Below are 22,968 nucleotides of genomic sequence, written 5' to 3'. Positions count from 1 at the left end.
GACTCTTTCCACTCGGTGTGTTTCACTTCCACAGCCATTGGCCCAGCCCCTTTCTGGCCCCGCCCACCCGGGGGGGGGGACCACAGACTGAGTTAGGCTGCGTACGAGCGCCTGAGTCCACATAGTGCGAAACCCGCTTTCTTCTAGGTTCTGGGTGATCTAGAAGATTTAGATCCTAAACCTCAAGAGACATCTTTTTTCTCGTTCAACGTCTTACCACTTATTTAATCTTTCCGATACTGTAGCCCGAGTTGGTTTCTTTGAAGCTGTTAGTCAGGCAACCTATTGGGCAACCCAACTGCGGGGTCCTCGCGGCCTTCTCAGCTGCCTCAGCCTGGGTCCGGAGTGGACCTGGCGCCGAATCACTGGCTGGCCCAGGTGTCGGGGTGAGTGTGGGGGGCGGGGAGCCTGCGGACAGGGAACAGCTCGAAAACTGGGGAGCAGACTGAGTAGCTGGGGCTCCGGACTCCAGCCTGGGCTGCGGGAGAGTGTCTGATGCTGACCGCGCCTCCCTCTCGGCCTCCTGGGCTTTCTTGCCGGCAGGGCCGGAAGGGAGAGGTGCACCTGCAGCCCGGCCTTCTCGGGTCCCAGGCCCAAGAGGTTCAGACTCGTTGGCGTCCCTCCCCGTGCTTCGGCGCGGGAAAAAGATCACCCACGGTGAGCAGGAGTACCAACAACTTGGACCTGAGCTTCTGCTTTGGAAGACAAAACTCCTGACTAACCTGAACAGACGTCCTGTTAGAGGGTGGCGCCTCGATGAGCTTGGGGTACGGAATACCGTGAGGAGGGTGTTGCAGTTCTTAAGGAGAGGTGACAGGAATCTAAACTGAGATGGAAAATGATGAGCGCTGTGGCTGGTTGGATTTGTTGGATTTGGATTGTGCCCGAAGTTGAAGCTATAGCCTATATGATTAAGAAGGTGGTGCCATTAAAATAAGGAGACCTTACATGAGGAGGAGGAATTTTGTAGAAATATCGAGTTTGAAACAGTGGCTTAGGTGTGGATGGTAGAAAGAGTAAAAGGGGGTGGGGGGAGGAAGGCTGGGAAGTAAGCCGAAAAGAAACTTTCAAGGTAAGAACCAAATCAGGTGAAGTTTCACGTAATAAGGTAATAAGTATTTGTTTTGGTTTGGGGAAAGTTATCAATGGCATGAAATGCTGCAAGGGTCAAAGGAGGAAGTTGAAGTCTGAGGCTAGGTAGCTGGATTTGATAGTTAGGAAGTCATTAGGCCATTTGAAAGAGGTGCTTTAATACAGTCAGTAACTGGTTAAGAGAAACTGCAAGTGTAAACTAATCCTTCATCATTTGGAGCAGGAAGCAAGATTATTGAGGATGTCAAGTCAAGGATTGGGGTTTGTCTTAAAGAATACAAGGCACTTTATGTTTTGGGGCAGAAAGCAAGTAACCAATGTGTAAGATTAAAGATTCAAGAAAGAGGAGATAAGACCCAAGAAGAGAGAGAATGGAGTGGGATCAAAATTACAAATGGAAGGATTAGTTTTGGAGATAGAGGAGGACATTTTCAATTGAGACTATAGGAAAAGCTGGGGAATGAGGTGAATGAGGAATTACCTGAAATTTACATATCTTTGGTAGGAACGCTCTCTTTGCAGTAAGGTTAGTTTTTCTTACTAAATCTTAGGATTTTTACAATATTTCTAAACATTCACCATAATATACTATTGGAGTTCCCTGCAGAATAGAAATTTTTAAGTAGCCCAATAATATCTCAATGCATGAGTAGCAAATGGCTTTTATAGAGAAGAGGAACTCTCTCTCCCTCTACAGATGATCTCTCCTACTACACAGAAAAAATAGAAGCGCTCATCTTCCTACAACCAAATGTACAAACCTTCTTCCCTTTTGTTTAAAGAGGAAAAGTGTCCAGGGGCGCCTGGGTGGCTCAGTCAGTTAAGTGGCTGCCTTCAGCTCAGGTCACGATACCCAGGGTCCTCAGCAGGGAGCCTGCTTCTCCCTCTCCCCCACTTGTGCTCTCGTGTGTGCACACGCTCTCTTTCTCTCAAATAAATAAAAATCTAAAAAAAAAAGAGGAAAAGCGTCCCTTATTAAGGAAGGCAGATCCTTTCATCTAGTCTCCCAATACCATCCTCCCCTACCCTATTAGGATCCTCTTTTTTTCAATTATTTTCTCTTATATTATTGGCCTTTCCCCTTCTACTCACACCTTTCCTTCAGCAATTAGAAATATTCTTCCTTAACTGTGTGAAATACTCCCATTTATTTTCATGTCTTTTCATCCTCTTCACAGCTAGAGTTCTTGAATGTATCATCTACTCTCCTTATCTCTAATTTTCCCACTTCTTGTTATTTCTTAGCCCATTTCAGCCTGTCTTGTTTCCTGCATTCCACTGAACTATCACTAAAACTACCTTTGCTAAATTCACCAATGTCCTCTATGTGTTAAGTCATAAATTCTCAATAGGGACAAAAATTGCTTCTTGTGAGGCAAAAAAAAAACAAACAAACATACTCTTTATATATAAAACACAGTATATTTACAGTATATAAGGAGATACACAGATATATATTATGTAATATTAAAATTTTATGGGGGAGGGTGTGATTGAAGGGGAGTCTGAAAAAGCCCCTCAGCAGGCAATTAAAAAAAGAGACATTTTCAGTTCTTTTTTTTTCTTTTTTTGTTCAGTTCTTGTAGCTTGACCTCTTTGTGCCATTTAAAATGTTTAGTATTCCATTCTTCTGGAAACACATTAACACACGCTAGTTACTAAAAATCGTTACCCCCCCCCTTTTTTTATTGCTCTTCAGCCACATCTTCTCAGCCTTTTTTTTAGGCCCACTTCCTTGACCCACTTGCTATTCAGATGTTGGAGTTCTTTCCATAGGCTCTCTTCTTACTATGTACATTCTCTCTTTGTAGTTTTTTTCTCCTTGTAGCTGTAATTCCCATTAACAAAAAGTCATGTTTACACATAAGTGTGTCTCCAACTCAGCTTCTCTCTGAAGCACTAGACCTACATATATAATAGTCTTCTGAATATATCCATTTGGGTCAAATATATCCAGAATTGGGTCAATATACAGGACCAGGGCTAAGTGCCTCATTTTTCCTCTCATCTCCGCCCCCCAGATCCACCTAATCTGCTCAAGCCTAAACATTTATCTTTTTATTTTACTCCATCCCCACTGTCAACACTGTAGTCCAGGCCATCATCCTAATTCATCTCTGAACTGGTGTCCTATTATTCAATTTCCACAGTGCAATCTCTCTTAAAACTGTAAATTGGATTTTATGAATTCCCTGCTTAAAACCATAAAAAACTGCACTGAGAATTAAGTGAACCAATCTTTGCTTATCTCCTTCCCAGTCTCATCTCACCACTTCCCTTCACCTCCTAAAATTGCTAAATTTGTATTGGATTTCTTTACTTGTGTTCTCTGTCACCTCAAAGACTTGTGGAATTTTGAAGGACACTGTACTTCCCCTGTCATAATATGAATTGCATCTTACTGTAATAAGTTGTTTGCCTTCTTTGCTGAACTCTAAACACTCTGAGTTCAGGGACTCTTTGTCCACCTTTCTATCCCCATTGCTTACTATATATAAAACATATTCAGAACTACTTGTTGAATGAATAAATGGTCAAAATACTGTCTGAGAATTAGAGAAGCTAGAGTCTTCCCTGGTCTCATTCTCTTACCTTGCATATAGGCTCTTCCATGCCTCTGTTCTGTTTTATGTAGAAGGAATACATTTTCTTTTTTAGACATTATTCCAAGGGTATTTTGACTACTGATCTTCCTCGACTTCTGTTGAGGTTATGTCCTGAAAATATTGTAAGTCAAAGATGCATTTAATATACCTAAACCTACTGAGCCTCATAGCTTAGCCTACCCTACCTTAAATGTGCTCAGAACACTTAACATTAGCCCACAGTTGGGCAAAATTATCTAACACAAAGTTTATTTTATAGTTAAGTGTTGAATATCTTGTGTAATTTATTGACTACTGAAGTGAAGAACTGAATGGTTGTAAGTGTATTGGTTGTTTACTCTGGTGATCAGGTGGCTGACTGGGAGTTTCGTCTTGCTGCCTTTACCCAGCATCTCAAGAGATTATTATATCACTCTCCCAGAAAACGATCAAAATTCAAAATTCAACGTATGGATTCTAATGGATGCATATCACTTTTGCACGATTGTAAAGTAGAAAAATCTTACATCAAACCATCGTAAGTCAGGGACCATCTGTATTATAATTGCATTGTTTGTGAATCATCGGGTTGACTGTTCAGCATGGGTAAAGAGGATTTATGAAATATTTAAGCTGCAAAGTTCTGATGGAACTTTCTCAAGTGGCTTTAAAATAAGCTGGTAGCATTCTGTTTTCTGATTCAAAATTCACTAAGAACACAAAGATGGTTGTGGTTGCACTGAGTGTGTAGCTTTCCCAGAAAGTTTATTAGAATGATGAAAAGAGTTACAGCAGCTACTAAAAGGATAAGTAACTAAAGAAACAGACTAATTTACACTGCCACGTGTGGCATTTATTTAATTGTTATATGCATTAGGCTCTTGATCATAAAGGAATAGAAGAAATAAGCTCTTTTTTCTTACAATAGAAGGGTAAGGTGGGTTTTAAAGCTAAGCACTGTTGAGAGCTACAAGTGTTATGCTTTCATCTTAGCACTAAGGATAATAAACCCAGATGGCCGGTTTAACTTACTGTATTCTTCTGAGATTAGAACTATTGCCAACAAAACAACTTTGGTGCAAACTTCCTGGAAAGATTTTTTCACCAGTTTAAGAGGATGAATAGGAACTTGGCCTCTAAAATAAAGGAACTATGAAGTCACTTGCTTCAAGAACAAGCAGCTCTTTTAGGGTATACTGTGGCAACAAAGTACCACAGATCCATATGAACTATACCTTCTATAGGATGAATGGTTTTAGAAGATAACTTATGTCAGCTCTTTTAAATATAATTTCTGCTCTAAATAATTTATTAGAACACATTTTGGCTTCTAACTAAAGAAGCACATCTTTCAGCTCTTCTTAAATTATAAGCTCAAAGAGCACATTTGCTGCTCGGTCCAGTATGGTAACAACCAACTACATGTAGTTATGTACATTTAAATTAGTTAAAATTAAAACTTCAGTACATCCATTGCATTAGCCACATTTCAAGTGTTCAGTGGCCACATACGACTAGTGGAGACTGTATGGGACAGCCCGGATACAAGACATACCCATCATTGCAGGAAATCCTCTTGGACAGTGCAGCATTAGAGTATGTTCCTAACAATTAGTCTCCTGGAGTCGGGTAAGAACAGGAGCCTGAGATTCATCCAGACCTGGGTTTGAACCCTAGCTCTGATACTTATTGTATGATCTGATTTAACATTTCTAAGACTTTATTGTCTTAGCTCTAAATGGGGATAAGCGCAATATTTGTAACATTGAGTCGTGAAGATTCAATGAGATAATGTAGGGAAGTGCCTAGCATAGTGCCTGGCCTACAGTAAGTACTCAGTACCTTTTAGATATTATTAATTTATTTATTTTTGATGAATAAAAAACTTTGAATAGAGCTGAAAATTTAATTTTGTAAAGAGTACCATATTCCATAGCTGGCTCACTTAAAGTGCTCAAATCTGAGTCTCTGAGTGGATTACAATGTTCTCCTTTCAGCTACACGTTGTATTTCAGGTGAAGATTTTATTCTAAGAAAATGTGTCCTAATACAAATTTAGTTGCAGATCTTATCATTGGATATTCCTATTTCATTTTTTTTTTAAGTGTATCAGCAGACGTTATAGTTAAAACCAGTAGGTTCTCTATAGCAAGTCTGTATTCCAGTGACACTACTTAGTACTCAAATAGAAATATAATGCTGACACAAAGCAAACCTGTTAAACAAAGCATCTGACTAGATGAAGTAGAAAAATTTAACAGGTTTCAGTATTAATCTAGAAAAATTGAGTAGGTCCGAAGCCTCAGGGTTTATTGCTGCCAACTCACATTGATTGCTTGGCTAAATAGAGATGCCTTTGAACAAAGAAACATTGTTTCTAATAAACAGGAACCTGAAAATGTTAATAGCATTCATATTTATTAATACAGTAATTACTAAAATACATCTTAGTAATTAGTAATTTACATAAAAACTTCTGAACATGTGCCAAATGGGAAGGGGAAATCATCACCAGATAGTCCTTAAATGTCAACTGCTTTCATAAAATAAATGACTTGCTCTCAAAAGAACTGGTCAGGTTGGTGGCATTGTTTTCTGTCTGAAGAGAATTGAATGAATCCATTCTGGAAAGTCTTCCTTTCCTCTTTGGAATTTATCTTCATGCAGAGAAACTGTATGTATTCATTTTAAATTTTTTACACTTAGACTACACTTACACAATACTATAATTTTTAATTAGTGGACCACTAGGCTAAACACCTGATAAGTAATGTTATCTACATAAAAGAAAGGAACACGTTAAGGTAATTAGATATTTTTCTACTGTCCCTCATTTGTAAAGATAATAAAGTTTTTATTTGAAATATAGTTAACACTCAGAAAATTATATGTCACAATGTAAAACCCAATGAATTGTCACAAAATGAATATAACTTGTAACTATCATCTAGATCAAGAAATAGGGGCGCCTGGGTGGCTCAGTTGGTTAAGCGACTGCCTTCGGCTCAGGTCATGATCCTGGAGTCCCTGGATCAAGTCCCACATCGGGCTCCCTGCTTGGTGGGGAGTCTACTTCTCCCTCTGACCCTCCCCCCTCTCATGTGCTCTCTCTCTCTCATTCTCTTTCTCTCAAATAAATAAATAAAATCTTTAAAAAAAAAAAAAAAGAAATAAAACATTACAAGCACCTTAGGAAACATCCCCCATGCCCCTCTTAGTCACTACCCCCACTGTCCATAAAAGATTTCTCAAACCATAGATTAGTTTTGTCTGTTCTAGAAAGTCATATAAATAGAATTATACTGTATGTATCCTTTTGCATCTGGTTTTGTTTGTTCAGTATTGTGTTTGTAAGGTTCATCCATATTTGCTTCATGTAGCAATAGTTTGTTTTCATTGCTGTATATTATTTCATTTTAATAGTACACTATAATTTCTTTTTCCATTGTACTATTAATAAATATTTTGAGTTCAAGGTTTTCACTATAACAGTATATTTTTATACATATTTTTGGTGCACATTTGTACACATTTATGTTTAATGCACCTGGGAGTAGATTCGTGTGTCACAGTTATTAAGAATATTTTTTAAGTGAAATATAATTCACATATTATGAAACTCATCATTTTAAAGCATACCATTTAGTAGTTTTTAGTATATTCACAAAGTTGCACAACCATTATCTCTAATTCCAGATTTTTATCACCTTAAAAAGAAATGGCAAACCCATAACCGCTAACTCCCCATTGTTTTCCTTCCACCCAGCCCCTGACAACCACTAACCTAATTTCTGTCTCCGTAGATTTGCTTATTCTGGACATTTTAGAAAATAAAATCACACAATATGTGACCCTTTATGTCTGACCTCTTTTACTTAGCATAATGTTTTCATGGTTCATTCCTTTTTATGGCTGAATAATATTCCATTGTTGGAAAATTATTTACCTGTTCATCAGTTGATAGACATTTAAGTTGTCTCCACTTTTTGACTATTCTGAATAATGCTGCTAGGAACATTTGTATACAAGTTTGTTTTGTTTTGTTTGTTTGTATACAAGTTTTATATGGACATCCATTTCCAGTTCTCTTGGTTATATATCTAGGAGTACAATTGCTGAGTTTTTTGGTAACTCTATCTTTAACTTTTTGAAGAACTCACTGTTTTCCACAGCATCTGTACCATTTTACATTTCTACCAACAATGTATGAGGATTCCAGTTTCTCCACCTTCTTGTCAATACTTGTTATTGTCCGCATCTTAATTATATCTAGCCTAATGGATATGAAATGTTACCCCATTGTGATTTTGATCTACATTTGAAAAGATGTTGAGCACCTTTCCATGTGCCCAATAAGCATTGATCATTTATATGTATATCTTCTTTGGATTCCTTGCCCATTTTTTTTATTGTGTTGTCTTTTTATTATTCAGCGGTAAGCGTTCTTTTTATATTCTGGATAGTAGTCCCTTATAAGATACATGGTTTGCAATTATTCTCTCATTCTGTGGGTTGTCTTTTTATTTTCTTGATAATGTCCTTCAAAATACAAAAGTTTTAAATTCTGATACAAGTCCAGGTTATCTGTTTCTTTTTTTGTTGCTTGTGCTTTTGGTGTCATCTAAAAAAAATTATCTAATCCAGGGTCATGAGGGCTTAATGGATACTTTTTTCTAAGAGTTTTTAATAGTTTCAGCTTTTATATTTAGGTCTTGATACATTTTGAGTTAATTTTTGTATATGGTATAAGGTAGAGGTCCAAATTCATTCTTTTGCATGTGGGAATCCAGTTGTCTGAGCACCATTTGTTGAAGACTGTTCTCTCTCCCACTGAATGGTCTTGGCAATTTTATAAAAAATCAGTTGACCACATATGTAAAGGTTAATTTGAGAATTCTCCATTCTGTTCCATTGATCTGTATGACTATTCTGCCAGTACCACATAGTACATTTGTAGTAGGTTTTAAAATCTAGAAGTATGAGTCCTCCAAATTTTTTCTTTTTCAGGAGTGTTTTGGCTATCCTTTGTCTCTTTCATTTCCATATGAATTTTAGGACCATCCTCTTAGTTTCCACAAAAAAAGGCAGCTGGCATCATAGAAGGGATTGCATTGAATCTTAAGCCAATTTGGGGAGGTATTGCTATCTTAACAATATTAAGTTTTCTAATCCATGAATGTGAAATGTCTTCCCATGTTTTAGATATTTTTAATTTCTAATTTCTTACAATGATGTTCTGTACTACTCAATGTATACTAATAATGTTCCTACAGTTCTATACTAATGATGTTCTATACTATTCAATGTACTTGCACTTTTGTTAAATTTAGTCCTAAATATTTTGATCTTCTTGATGCTCTTGTAAATGGAATTATTTTCTCAATTTCATTTTCAGGTTATTCATTGCTATGTGTAGAAATACAATTGGTTTTTTAAAAATATTAATCTTGTATCCTGCAACCTTGTTGAACCCATTTATTAGCTATGATTTTGTGCATGCGAGCATGTGTGGGGGTGTGTGTGTGTTCTTAGGACTTTACATATACAAGATTGTATCATCTGCAAATTGAGGTAGTTTTATTTGTTCCTTTCCAATTTGGAAGCCTTTTTTTCATTTTCTTGCCAAATTGCCCTGGCTAGATTCTCCAGTACCCTATTGAATAAAAATGGTGAGAATGAACACCATTGTTTATTCTTGATATTAAGGGGAAAGCTTTTAATCTGTAGTCATTAAATATCATGTTAGTTATGGGATTTTCACAGATGCTCTGCTCTCTTGGGGTTAGGAAGTTTCTTTTTCTAGTTTTAAGTGTTTTTATTGTAAACGGGTGCTAGATTTTATCAAAAGATTTTCCTGCATGTTTTGAAATCATTATATGTTTTTTTGTCTTTTATGTAGATTGTATGTTACATTGATTTTCATATGTTGAACCAATCTTCCATTCTTGGAATAAACCCCATTGGTCTAGGTGTATAATCTTTATATGTTGCTGGATTCAGTTTATTAGTATTTTGTCAAGTTTTACAGCTATTCTTAAGTGATATTGGTCTGTAGTTTCTTCTATTGCCTTTGTCTGGTTTTGATGTCAGAATAATACAAGGATACTTTTTGATGTACACTAAATTTAAACTTTTTTCCCCCCAGAAAATGATCCACAGTCTATTTCTCATAAACTGTTCCGGTGACATATTTCTAGAGAAGCACTGGAAGAGTGTTGTAAGCCAGTCTGTCTGTGATTATTTCTTTGAAGCTCAAGAGAAAGCTGCTGATGTTGAAAATGTACCACCTGTCATTTCAACACCTCATCACTACCTCATCAGTATCTACCGGGACAAGCTCTTCTTTGTGTCTGTCATACAGACTGAAGTGCCCCCTCTCTTTGTAATTGAGTTCCTACATCGAGTTGCTGACACTTTTCAGGTTGGTTATTCATCAAATCTTTTGAACTTAAATTAATCAAGTTAGTTGGGGGTGGGACACATAATTATATTCTTTAATTATCCAGCTTTGGATTTGTCTTCCATCTATCTCTTCTTTTCAACTAAGCATAAATTCATAAACCCTTTTTTTGTAGAGTGCACAGCAGTACACATGGGTGCTCTATTCACTGTTTCAGTAGAACATAGTAATCTCATGGTCATGGAAGCCATATTTATATGTATTACAGATTATGTCATCAGGAAACAGTAATGCCCTCTACATAAAGATCTTTGGTTCCAAAATTTTTATTGGTTATGTAATCTTCTAATATTTACATTTTATTATCTTGCTAAGTATACCAAATAACTGAACACTTAATCTGTGTTTTGGGGGGGTATCTAATCAGGGAAAATTAAGTTTATAGATCACATCCTAGTTTAATGTTTCAATGTACTCTCTGTCTTAATATATAATAGGAAATCAGTTCAATCTAAAAATATTGAGAAAATATTGAGGAATAGAACTGTGGAGGGTTTTTTCCCTCTGACTTATATCTTAAACGATGAATTATGCTACTCTAAGTTTATCCTTCTGAACAGAGTGTTTAGAAAGCCTTTCTTCATGCCTTCCATTGTGCAATATTATGTACATTTTGTTAAGGACTACTTTGGTGAGTGTTCGGAAGCTGCAATTAAGGATAATGTGGTCATTGTATATGAGCTCTTGGAAGAAATGTTAGACAATGGATTTCCACTGGCTACTGAATCTAATATTTTGAAAGAACTGATTAAACCACCAACAATTCTCCGTTCTGTCGTCAACTCTATCACAGGTAAGGTGAAAACATGCTGCATTAGGAACTGAGCAATTAAAGCTTTATAAACAACTCCTTGTTGCTTATGATCTGGCAGATTATTAAGGTAGTCCAGTTTGGCCAGAGTTAAAGTTAGTGGTATTGTTAAAATGAATGTGTATTTCTTTTCATGGGGAAACTCGGTCTTAAATGATAAAGAAAACTTGATTATTCTCTTTTATTATAGGTTTTTCTATAGGCCCACAAAAACATTATTACTATTACTTAAAACTAATAAGACTGAATAAATTTTCCCAGTTAATCGTAAAGAAGCCCATCTAGTGAGGTTATAAAAGGGAAACCTATATGTGAGGCTACTTAGAAGAACATTTAGTCTATTTATAGACTGGCATTTTAATATTTAAATTAGCATTATTTTATGTGATGTGATGAAGATGTTAACTAACACTACCCTGGGTAATCATTGTAGTATATAAGTGTATCAAATCAACATGTTGTATACCTTAAACTTAACACAATGTTATACGTCAATGATATCTCAATAAATGCTGGGAGAAAAATAAAAATTAATAAATAGCATTATAAAACTGGCATTATGTTGTTACCCCCAAATTACTAGGAAAAAGAAAATTTAAGACTCTCTACCACAGAGTACATATTGTCTCCTCCAAGTCTTTCTTTTATACGTGCAGAATTATTAAAACAAAAAGAGATAGGAAATTAGTCTATTTGTGAGATCTCACGCATTGTGGGCCTTGTACTTGTGTTATAAATTTCTAATTTTTGTTTATTTCTTGAGTATAGCTAGAAATTAAGTACATCCAGATGATAGTATTTTTTGAGAGTATTGAAGTCTTCTAGAGAAAGATTTCTGTGAAATGTTACGTGCCACACCAGCTATGCTGTCTGCCATTTTAAACCCCTCTCGAAGTGTATTGACCTAAAAAATGGGGCAAGAGAGGCCTATGAAAAAGCTTTATTCATCTTCTGTATAAGGCGGAGCGGAGCATTAGGAGAAATTCAAGGAAAGATAAGATGGAGTAAATGTGCCTAAAACTTATGCTCTGTTTGGGAGTTTGGGAAAATTAAAGTACATAAATAATATAAGATTGTAAAAGGCAATTCCATACTTTATAAACAATACAAGGACACTGAAAGTATACATGATATACTTTACAAAACTATAAAAATTTCTCTTAATTACACATAAACATTCATACAGACAAAAAAGTTCTGAAATGTTTTCAATGACCATCTCCAACTAAGGAACTACATACTATCTTTATTTTTGCTTTATACTAATTTCTAAAATAAACATGTATTTTATAGTTACTAAAATATAGAATGAAAGTATATAGGTTATTAAGGCAGTGCATTATGAAATTAAAGAAAATGGTTCAGTAGATGAACTGTGGTGCTTGGCCCCAGTGCAGGGCCCTAGAGAATCAGCAGAATTTAGGGAGGGAGGGAGGAATAAGAGCATTCTATAGATGGAACTGTATGAGAAAAAACACAAAGTGAAAAACCTTGAATTGTATGAATTCATTTAGCAGGAACAGAGCTGTGTTTTTAGCTGAGTAATGAGATATAAAACTTAAGAGTTGAGGAAATTCTTGAATGGTAGGCTAAATATTTAATTTTTATCATAAAGCCAGTGTGGAAACATTGAAAGTTTGAACAGGAAGGTGAAAGCAGTGTTCTTAGAAAATTCTTGAAAGCAAAAGGTTTGGAGAAACAAACACCAATCAAATTAGACTGTAAAGTTGTATATACAGTATGATTGCAACTATATTTTAAGGTGCAGTCAGAAAAAAAGCAAACTTATCAAAATAGAAAAAAATAAGTGCAACCCATTTATGAGGGAAATGTTTAAAGAAATATACCAAAATGTTAATGGTAGTTGTAGTTTGGTAATAGGAAGATAGATTCTTTTTAGCCACTTTTCTGAACTTTCCATGTGTTGTTATTAAGCATGTACTACTTTTGAGTTGGAAATGTAAATTAACCAAAATGTTAAATATGTCACAGCTCAAGGGTATGTTTTGGACAACTAGACTTATTTTCAGACATACGTCAATTTACCAGTAAATTAGCCAGATATTAAACATGAGCCATATTGCAGCCATATGGGTGTGCCGACCTAAAAATGGGAAAAGAATGTGTTCTTCATCCAGTTACTCCGCTGAGGCCTGCTTGGCAGCATATCATGTAGAATTTAAGCTGCATACCAAAGGGCCTACTTATCACTCTGTATTCTCAGTGGAGACATTTTATCAGCAGAAGGTTTTAAAACAACTAGCCTCTTTTCTTCATCAGTGGCAGCATAACGAGATTCTGTTGTTGAGCCACTGAAATTAGGTTAGGTTACTGTTAACACACAGGAAGCAAAAGATAAGTAAATGAATTTAACCTGGTTTGGCACATAGAGGACCACATGGCCTATTTCTGTCTTCTAGAAATTTGATCATGTTAGTATGGATATATCTCCCAACAATTCTGGAAACTATCCACAATGTCAATGAAGAAAAACCCAAACATTAAAGCAGCAGCTACGGCATTTTTTTTTTCCTGTTAATAGCTTTTCTTTCTTTCTCTTTTTGTTTTTAAAGTAAACTGTACACCCAATGTGGGGCTCAAACTCATGACCCACAGGTCAAGAGTCTCACACTCTACCGACTGAGCCAGCCAGGCACCCCTGTTAATAGCTTTCCTGATCACCGTTTTATGCATTACCTTTGCTTTCTCCTTTTCTGGTTTTCTAGGCAGTAGTAATGTTGGGGACACACTCCCCACTGGGCAGCTGTCCAACATCCCATGGCGCCGGGCAGGGGTAAAGTACACAAACAATGAAGCCTATTTTGATGTCGTTGAAGAAATAGATGCAATTATAGATAAATCAGGTAATTGTGGGCATGTGGTCTTATTTGGGAAAAACAGTTGAGCTGACATAAGCTGAATAGAAAATTGAAATCCCTTGGTGGTATGGTTTCAGCAGAAAGGCATTCATTTCTTAATAGCTTAAAAAACTGTTTATTTTGCCCAGAGGTTACATATAATTTTCATAACCACTAGCTGAGATCTGCCAAACCTTTGTAAATCAGATCTCATGCTGCCTTATTTTAAACCAGTTATTACCCTGTATGCCTCTCTCTCTTGCCGTTTTTTCAACATTTATCGTTTATCTGCCATGCACCATACTTTTGCTACCACTGTATATGCAGTACTTCTAATAAAGACCCCAGAGAAAATAGCGGTACTGTACTAGAACCGTAAAATTTTATTAAAAACATCTAGTCCAACCCTCACATTTTATGCACAAGGAAACTGAGGCTCAGAAGCGTTTAGTAATCTGCTTAAGGTCACACAGCTAGTTGGTGTGTGAAAATGAGCTATTGTGAATTAATAGCCAATATCTTTTCTTCAGTGAGTGCCCTTTTCATTATAAAATTCCATCATACAGAATAAAGAGCTGTATTATTACAGAATAATGGCTCCTATTTCTTGAAAGTTAACAGCTTAGTCCATTTCAATGAGAAATTTTCCTCATTTTTAAATTCCATTAAAAATACTTTAACTTCACTTTTTTTTTCTAAGAGGGAAAGAGTTGGGGGAGAGGGCAGAGGCAGAGGGAGAGAGAGAATCTTAAGCAGGCTCCACACGCAGCATGGAACCCAAGGCGGGGCTCTATCTCATGACCCTGAGATCATTGACCTGAGCCGAAACCAAGACTCAGACGCTTAACCGAATGAGCCACCCAGGCACCCCAAAAATATTTTAATTTCATATCCAGCTGTCTTACAAGGTTGACTCTATCAAGATAGAGGCAGGTTTGGGGCACCTGGGTGGCTCAGTTGTTAAGCATCTGCGTTCAGCTCAGGTCATGATCCCAGGGTCCTGGATCGAGCCCCGCATCAGGCTCCCTGCTCTGCGGGAAGCCTGCTTCTCCCTCTCCCACTCCCCCTGCTTGTGTTCCCGCTCTCGCTCTGTGTCTCTGTCAAATAAATAAATAAAATCTTAAAAAAAAAAAATAGAGGCAAGTTTGATATTCCTTAGAATTACCACAGTCCTACCAGAGTTAGGTGTGGGCCCTGGTACTTAGTGAAGAAGCTGTCATAACGAATGTGATGGATCCCCTGTCCACTAACTTGTTAGTAGATGTGCATGTTTCATTATATCTGACACCCAGGAGGTGTCTCCATAACTTCAGATACAGTGATCATTCTAGTAAAGGCTCAGATTCCAGTGATGTTATCACTTTCTTTCTTCAGGATCTACAGTCTTTGCAGAAATTCAGGGGGTCATTGATGCTTGCATTAAGCTATCTGGAATGCCTGACCTTTCTCTTTCTTTCATGGTAAGTTTTGTTCTCCTGTCCTATAGCTCTTTACATGCCCAATACATATGAAGTACCAAATGAAATGATAAATACTGAGAGATGTTTGTATCTTAGACTGTAAGGATTATCTCAGAAATATTGTAAGATTTATTTATTTAGAGAGAGAGAGCGAGTGCGCGCTTGAGCGTGAGCAGGGGGAGGGGCAAAGGGAGAGAGAGAGAGTCTCAAGCAGACTCCATACTGAGCCGGGAGCCCAACATGGGGCTCGATCTCACAACCCTGAGATCATGACCTGAGCCGAAATCAAGAGTCAGCCACTCAACTGACTGAGCCACCCAGGCACCCCCTATCAGAAATATTCTTAGCCAGCTTCCCAAGATAGTGACTTACGTGATGAGCATGGCCTTTATGGAAAGCTGAGGAGAGGTCTTCTCCTGGGTGTGTTAGAAGTGGCTTAAATAGCTGACTGACTTCTGCAAATCTGTAGTCTCACTTACTGAATTACTTGCTTTGCGGGTATGAAAGGGCATTGATCTTTTGTGTCATTTTAGACTCAGCATGATACACTACTAAGAAAATAGAACGGAGTTCTCATGCTCACTTGTCCTGTCCCACATATAAAATATTTGTGGGGCACCTGGGTGGCTCAGTCGGTTAAGCAGCCAGCTCTTGATTTTGGCTCAGATCATGATATCAGGGTCCTGGGATCGAGCTCCATGTCGGGCTCCATGCTCAGTGGGGAGTGTGCTTGAGGATTCTCCCTCTCCCTTTCTCACTTTCTCTCTCTCAAATAAATGAATAAATCTTTAAAAATATATGTATTTGAAAGCCTTGTGAAACCATTAAGTTTGTGTTATTGTGGTCATAGTAACAAACTCTTAACATGACTATTTTATCCTTAGGGAGTATATTAATTTCTCATAATATCTGAGTAGAGTTGCCATATTCCATGCACTCTATGAATACTGCTGTCTTGTTTTCCTGGCAGAACCCACGGCTTCTAGATGATGTCAGCTTCCACCCCTGCATCCGGTTCAAGCGCTGGGAATCTGAAAGGGTTTTGTCATTTATTCCTCCAGATGGAAATTTCCGACTCATATCATATCGTGTCAGCTCACAAAAGTATGTTGATGCATCAACTAGAAATCTGCAATCATGTATCAGTGTGATGGGTATTCGTCTTACCTTTTTCATTCTGACAGTGGGATACTTGAATTCATCACTGCTCTGTTTAGCCATGGCTCACCAGGAAACTTGGGAAGAACTGGTGAAAATATGTATCTAAAATAATCAGTATATCTTATATATGAGAATATAAAGTAGTAGTAAAAGAGACTAGTAAACATACCTGAGAACAAACAAGCATTTTGGACTCTGCATAAGCTATGCAAAACCTTGAACCCATGCCATAATTTTACTGTGGTCTACAGACTTCATAGCTGACAGGACACAAACACATCTCCAGCTGTCTAGGCTATCTCCCAACTAACTGGCTTCAGGTCACTCTTTTGTGTACTAGGGTTTAAATGAATTGGCATTGTGGGTTGTAAATGGTTTGTCCCTTGAAAATATCAGAAGGTATTAGGGTAATATCAGATGGGACTCAAAAGCAGAGGAATTATTTCTTGGCTCTTACCACATAGGGACTGTTTTATTTAGGATAATTTTAAATTATCTTTTCTGTGGGATCTTAATTCTTCAAGTGAGGCCTATTTGCCCCAGTTGTTTATACTATCTTGATTCCTATCTTGATGTGTATACTTATTGCTCAGAAATTGTGTAATTCCTCATGTGGTGGTGAGTACCTCTGGTGAATACCAGTGAATGATGAGTCTCCAGTTCTGGGGGGTATATGGCCCTATCGTGGAGTCAGAGGTAGAGTAGGATACTCTGGACTGAGGTTTCAATGCTCCCTCAAGAGCTGTCTCACACCATTAATTATGTTTGTGGTTGTGTCTTTCTCTTTTCAGTCTAGTGGCAATACCGGTCTATGTGAAACACAGCATCAGCTTTAAGGAGAACAGTTCTTGTGGTAGATTTGATATTACGATTGGACCAAAGCAGAATATGGGAAAAACTATTGAAGGAATCACAGTAACAGTTCACATGCCAAAAGTTGTGCTGAATATGAACCTGACACCAACACAAGGCAGCTATACATTTGATCCAGTCACCAAGGTACAGCCACCTCTAATCAAGAGTGAGCAAATGTTTTTGCGGTCTTTGACGATGGCAGGGAGGGCAGAAGGAAGGGTTTAATGTCTTGGTTAAAACTAAAGTTCCTGGGCGCCTGGGTGGCTCAGTTGGTTAAGCGACTGCCTTCGGCTCAGCTCATGATCCTGGAGTCCTGGGATCGAGTCCCGCATCGGGCTCCCTGCTCAGCAGGGGGTCTGCTTCTCCCTCTGACCCTCCTCCCTCTCATGCTCTCTGTCTCTCATTCTCTCTCTCTCAAATAAATAAATAAAATCTTTAAAAAAAAAAAAAAAAAACCTAAAGTTCCTAACAAAACCTGGAGAGCGTCCTGTGCTGTGCTCTTGCCACTGGCTGTGGAGGGAATCCCGCATCTGCTGCTGAGGAGATGAACTGAAAAGTGAGACTCATTCTGTTCTCCTTCGGAGTGTGCCTTTCCTCATCCATTGATAATCTAGAGATGTACTCACTGAGGAAGAAGATGTAAAAAGCTTTTTTAAAAAGAGAAAAACATTATCTGGATATAAGAAGTCAGTATTGTAGTCTATTAATTGTTAAATTTTCTGTAGAAATTGATCATTAAGACCTTTCTTTTTAATCTAAAAGCACTGTTTCATACTCTTCCACAGGGGATGCTGGCTAGGAAAGCTGCTTCTCACCATATATAAATGTGCCTCTAGCAAAGGGTTTTCAGAGAAATTGTAAAAGATGATTTTCTGTCAGCTTTCGGCTTGGGTAAAAAGTATGATTCTTTTCAACAGCAGAGTCATTGAGCTGCCTGATAAGTGAAAAGGCATACTTTTAAATAAAATCATTGAATGTCAGAGATCATCTACTCCAGTCCTAAGGATTTGAAGAACCTCCCCAGAGACTACCCAGGGCTGAGGAATGAAGGGAGAGCTCCACATCCCTGGCCCTTCACCTTGGCTTCAACTGTAATAGCTTCACTTTGTTGACTGTTACTGAGCTTCCACACTAAAGATTTTACTTGAACAAAGAAAGCTAAAAGTTTAAAAAACACCAATTTAGGTCCATTTTCTCATGTTACAGAAAAGTAAACTGAGGCCCGGAGACTTACAGTGAAGGTGGTAGAGTAGAAAGAACATTTGAAATCAGATTAGGTTCAAATCCCAACCTTGCCTCTACACTAGCTGTGTGACCTTGAACAAGTCATTTGACCACTGAGCTTCAGTTTCTTTGTTTGTAAAAAGAAGACAAAATCTATATCACAGTCTTCTTTGAGATAATGTATGAACAGTGCTAAGCACAGTGGTCTATCCAAAAGTAGGTAGATGCTCTACAGATGTTGGTTCTCTGCCCTCACCATTCCAAGTCACCGACCTGATTAGTGGTAAAATTCCATGAAGATCCCAGGTCTCTTGTTTCCAAGACACTGTGCTTCATTCTGTACAGAAGTTTATGGTGTCTTTGAACATTTGTCTTTAGTAAATGGTTCAGATTGTATGTTTTTTATGTCTTTTCAAGGTACTAACATGGGATGTGGGAAAAATTACTCCACAAAAGCTCCCAAGTCTTAAAGGACTGGTAAATTTACAGTCCGGAGCACCCAAGCCAGAAGAGAATCCAAGTCTCAACATACAGTTCAAGATCCAGCAACTTGCTATTTCTGGTAAGGATAAGTTTTGACTTGTGTTTAAGGGTGAACTGAGTTTTGCTGAGGTCAGCTGTCAGGAGCTTAGAAGGGTAGGAGCATTCCCTCTTTAGAAAGAACAGCAGCTCCAGTTTGCCTGTCACACTGGGCAACAGGGCTGTCCTCTCAGGTACGGGGATTTTGCAGAGCACCTGATTTCACACCGCTTTCTTCCACCGTACCCTCTTCATCCGAGCACTAAGGAAGGGACTCATTCCTACTCACAGAAAGAATTATCCATAAAAGACATTGCTTGCCCACATGGGAATCTAAACTAAAACCACCCCCCCACAGTGCTGTAATATGTGAATAGTGGAAGGGAGATTGCTTGCAAATGGTAGAAGGGACACTTGGCTAATGTCAGATTTACTGGGTAGTGTTCATTGCTAAACAAATAATTGTTGGTTGCTGTGGCCAGGAAAATAATTTGTTCCTTTCCTTACCTATTCTTTTTGACACAGGCTTAAAAGTAAACCGCTTGGACATGTATGGGGAGAAATATAAGCCATTTAAAGGAGTCAAATATGTCACGAAAGCTGGAAAATTCCAAGTGAGAACATGAGAAGAGGCCAAAATTCCTCAAGATCTGTTTGTTTTCCTAGTGTCATTATAGTTTATTACTGTTAGGTACCAAGTGGGTGGGCGTCCATATTCTAGTCCAAGCATTCCTATTGAGCTACACACAGCTAACGAAGTTGCTTAGTAATCAATGTAGGGTTCTGAAGAGCTATAAGCTAAGGAAACTTTGAATGACTTAGCTGATTTTGTATCTTTTCAGTTAGGAAGATTCTGGAGGTGATTGCCTCCATAGGGGGACCTCTGCTGGAGGCTGCACATTGGAACAGTAAAGGCAAAAGGCTAGAGTGATAACCTCTCCCCTAAAACAAGTGAACTGGTCTCAGCAGGAGCCGTCTCCATCTGTAATACGAGGTATCAGGTGCAGCCCAGCGGCACACCTGATCTTAGCCGGCCCAAATCAACATCTGTCCCAACAGAGGAAGTTCCCCCCACCCCAAGAAGTTTACAAAAAACTGCCTCTTCAAGTGTTTGCCTTATTCAGCTTTTCACTTGTGCCATTAAGCAAGCACTGTAGCAAAAGCCACCTCCACTGGGCCTGGCAGGGAGCCCCACGGCTCCAGGCTCCATTTTCACTGTACTTGGTCTTGTATTTTTTATAAATGAGATTTTTACGTAAAGCTCAGATTCTGATTTACAGGGACCTTGCTGCGGGAAGTGCCGTCTCAGTTTTGTGCCACTAGGTCAGCTGTTAGATAGCAAAATTATTCGTATCAAAGGGGTGAATGCTTTATTAAGGCAACAAAAGGGAACACTACTTCTGCTTTTAGGAAGTTACTGCAAGCACAAGCATTGGAGATTTGAAGCAAATTAAAGCGTAAAAGAGAAACTTAAGTGAACTTTGCCACCTTCATGTTTTATAAAGCTTATCAACACCACTTAAACCATCGTTAGCCTAAAGGCCTCAAGCCCTAGTTCAGCAAAAGAAAGAAAATGTGCCTGCTTCACTATCGTCACTTTTTTTTTAATCAGTTTTATCTTTTTTACTGTTGTTCTTGAGGTCTTGAACTTACCTGCATCCCTTGTCTTTAGGGGGGAGCTCCCGTTTCAGTGTGTGCTTCCCAAGGCTACAGTGGCCAATAGGTTCCTTCCTGAAACTGTTGTCATAATTGTTACTTGAACGTCTCTACTGTACTGAGTACTTGGAAGTACATGATATTGAGGCAGTAACAAGATCCTCAGTAACACTGACGAAACCATATTAATCATCTTGGTTGGCAAGTCAGTCTAGAGTTGTATCATTTCACTCAACTTCCTGGCTTTTGATGTCCTTGCCCAGACATTTTGCCTCATTAGACATGAAGAATGAAGAAAAGCTGAGAGATACAAGTGCTTGTTCTTCATGGTCCCATTTGTTCTTGCTTATGCTGTTAGTTTTCTTCTCTTCGTGACTCCATTCTTTTCATTCCTCTTGGCTTATAACTCCCTTTTCCATATCATGCTAAGAATGGCCCTTAAATTCATCCCTTTCTGCTGTCAAGGGCTAGTGGTCGATGCTGCTAGAGAGCCCACCAGACAGCAGCCTTCTTACCTTTGCCTGCCTAGGGTACCCAGCCTGCCTTTCATCTAATAGGAGATGGCACTTTTTGCAAATTTGAAATTTCTTGGGTAACCAATATCAGCTTGGCAGCTAAAATCAAGATGTTGCCAAGTATTTATTCCCTTTGCCTAACACTGATTACCCAGTCCAATTGCTTTTATTTTTTATGTCTTTTAATGTCCTATCTCAAAAGAACAATCAGTATATTTGCTTTTCTTTCTGTACAATCCCTAATCTCAACCATGTATTATCTGGACTGTCCAATTTTCTTTTTGTGCTATCTTCTCTTATATATAAATAAGCAGATTATATGCCAAGAGTCCCTTGTCTCTAGCAATTTCTGCTGAAACTTCCAAGTAGACTGTTTCCTTTTACAATTAAATTATTGTATTTATTAATTTGAATCCAGTATATCCTTTCTCTAATCTGGTTATACTGTCAATAAAAAGATGGAAGCAGCAAGTTGGTTTTTTAGCTTGACTGTTGATTGAGCGTTCTCAGATGGGCACGCCTCAGTGTCAGAGCAGGCTAAACATGGTCAGTTTTTGTTCTGTATCGTCCCATAAGGTGTAACGGTTGCTGCAAGACACTTGCAAGTGTTCCTCTCTTAACCTCAGTATGCTAACAGCCATGGATACTTTCTCTGAGCATCACCCTCTGGCCAGAGACTGAGCAGTAAGTGATCAAAGTTACTCTCCCTATCACCACCACCACCACCTACTAATAACAAAGATCCATGAATATTTAGTAGTAGTAGAATAGTTTTCAAACACAGAATTCCAGCTAATCTCAGAAGTGCCCCATTTTATAAATTCTTAAAGGAGATCTCCTAAGAGCAAATGAAGTAGATGCTCGTTTTCTGCATAAGGAAGTTACCATCCTTCAGAGAATTCATGTGATGGGTTCATTCCTAAAGTGGTGCTACAGAACAGTCCTTGGAAGATGCTGCTCTTCACTGTTCTTAGAGTCCTCTGATTGGAGAAAACAACTAAAAAATATAATGCAGCAGGAAGGCAGCACCCGTGAACATATGGTGAGTAACAAAAATGAGACCATGAAATCTGTTTTCAGATATTGCCAAGCTAATTCCGTAGCCTTGGACATTTCTCTTTAACTCCAGCAGTCTGGAATCTTGCCTCCCTAGTCAGCAGCACTTCTAAATCAGCCATAAATGTAGTCTGCAGCGCTATCCCTCTGTAATGATCCCCTTTCAGATCCAGAAAATCAGGCAAAAACAGTGAAGCGTCCATTCGCCTCCCAAGTACCTACTCCTTTTAGTCAGTTCTTCCTCAAGCAAGAGGAGTATGTCCCCCAAAGCTAGCTCTGCCTTATAGTCCGGGTGGATCTCTGACAGCCCTATTGTTCTATATTGGGCTTTGAAACATAAAAAAAAAATAGACCTGTGGTATAACAGCTTCGGCTCCTTAGGGTGATGGTCTCCACGACTAGCTAGCAGTTTTTAAGATGAAAACAGACTACTTCAACCAGAGGATGATCCACATCTTCTGGCTGTTTTCTTCCTATTGTTCACCCCAGTCACCTCCTCCTAGTGTAAAAGCCCCAAAGTTGTGCTTTATTACGCAGACCCTTGTGAAGTAAATACGCTGCTGCTACTGTATAGTAATGTTGTTCATCCAGTACACCACTAGGATTAAAGAAAAGTCTTCAGTTTCCAGATCCTGAGGATTAGTTTCATTGGCTATTTTTTAAAACAGAGGAGAAAGCGGAACTAAACGTTTTTGCTGAAATAATATACCCATCAT

General features: G+C 38.3%; 1 protein-coding gene across 3 annotated transcripts; it reads left to right on the top strand.

Moving 5' to 3' along the window:
- Positions 1-139: 139 nt before the first annotated feature.
- Positions 140-22,911, top strand: AP3M1 (adaptor related protein complex 3 subunit mu 1). 3 transcript variants are annotated; one of them, XM_032423532.1, is made up of 9 exons: positions 140-386; positions 9,823-10,098; positions 10,759-10,930; positions 13,675-13,812; positions 15,181-15,266; positions 16,237-16,370; positions 17,219-17,426; positions 18,924-19,068; positions 19,551-22,911. In XM_032423532.1, exons 2-9 carry the CDS (start codon positions 9,826-9,828, stop codon positions 19,649-19,651), a joined length of 1,257 nt encoding a protein of 418 aa, XP_032279423.1. In that variant the 5' UTR covers positions 140-386; positions 9,823-9,825; the 3' UTR covers positions 19,652-22,911. The 3 variants fall into 3 exon arrangements, with proteins under 3 accessions (XP_032279423.1, XP_032279422.1, XP_032279424.1); XM_032423531.1 differs by lacking the exon at positions 140-386 and adding an exon at positions 395-657; XM_032423533.1 differs by lacking the exon at positions 140-386 and adding an exon at positions 670-767.
- Positions 22,912-22,968: the final 57 nt, after the last annotated feature.

Source organism: Phoca vitulina, unplaced genomic scaffold, assembly GCF_004348235.1.
Source record: "Phoca vitulina isolate PV1807 unplaced genomic scaffold, GSC_HSeal_1.0 scaffold29, whole genome shotgun sequence".
In the NCBI taxonomy this organism is placed as follows: domain Eukaryota; kingdom Metazoa; phylum Chordata; class Mammalia; order Carnivora; family Phocidae; genus Phoca; species Phoca vitulina.
This window is presented reverse-complemented; position numbering and strand designations above follow the sequence as displayed.

Excerpts from the sequence above, each read along its gene's own strand:
- AP3M1 (XM_032423531.1), top strand. The coding sequence starts at position 496 with ATGCTGACCGCGCCTCCCTCTCGGCCTCCTGGGCTTTCTTGCCGGCAG. Across the intron at positions 658-9,822 it reads CGGGAAAAAGATCACCCACG|AAAATGATCCACAGTCTATT; the intron begins GTGAGCAGGAGT and ends TTTTCCCCCCAG. Across the intron at positions 19,069-19,550 it reads CCAGCAACTTGCTATTTCTG|GCTTAAAAGTAAACCGCTTG; the intron begins GTAAGGATAAGT and ends TTTTTGACACAG.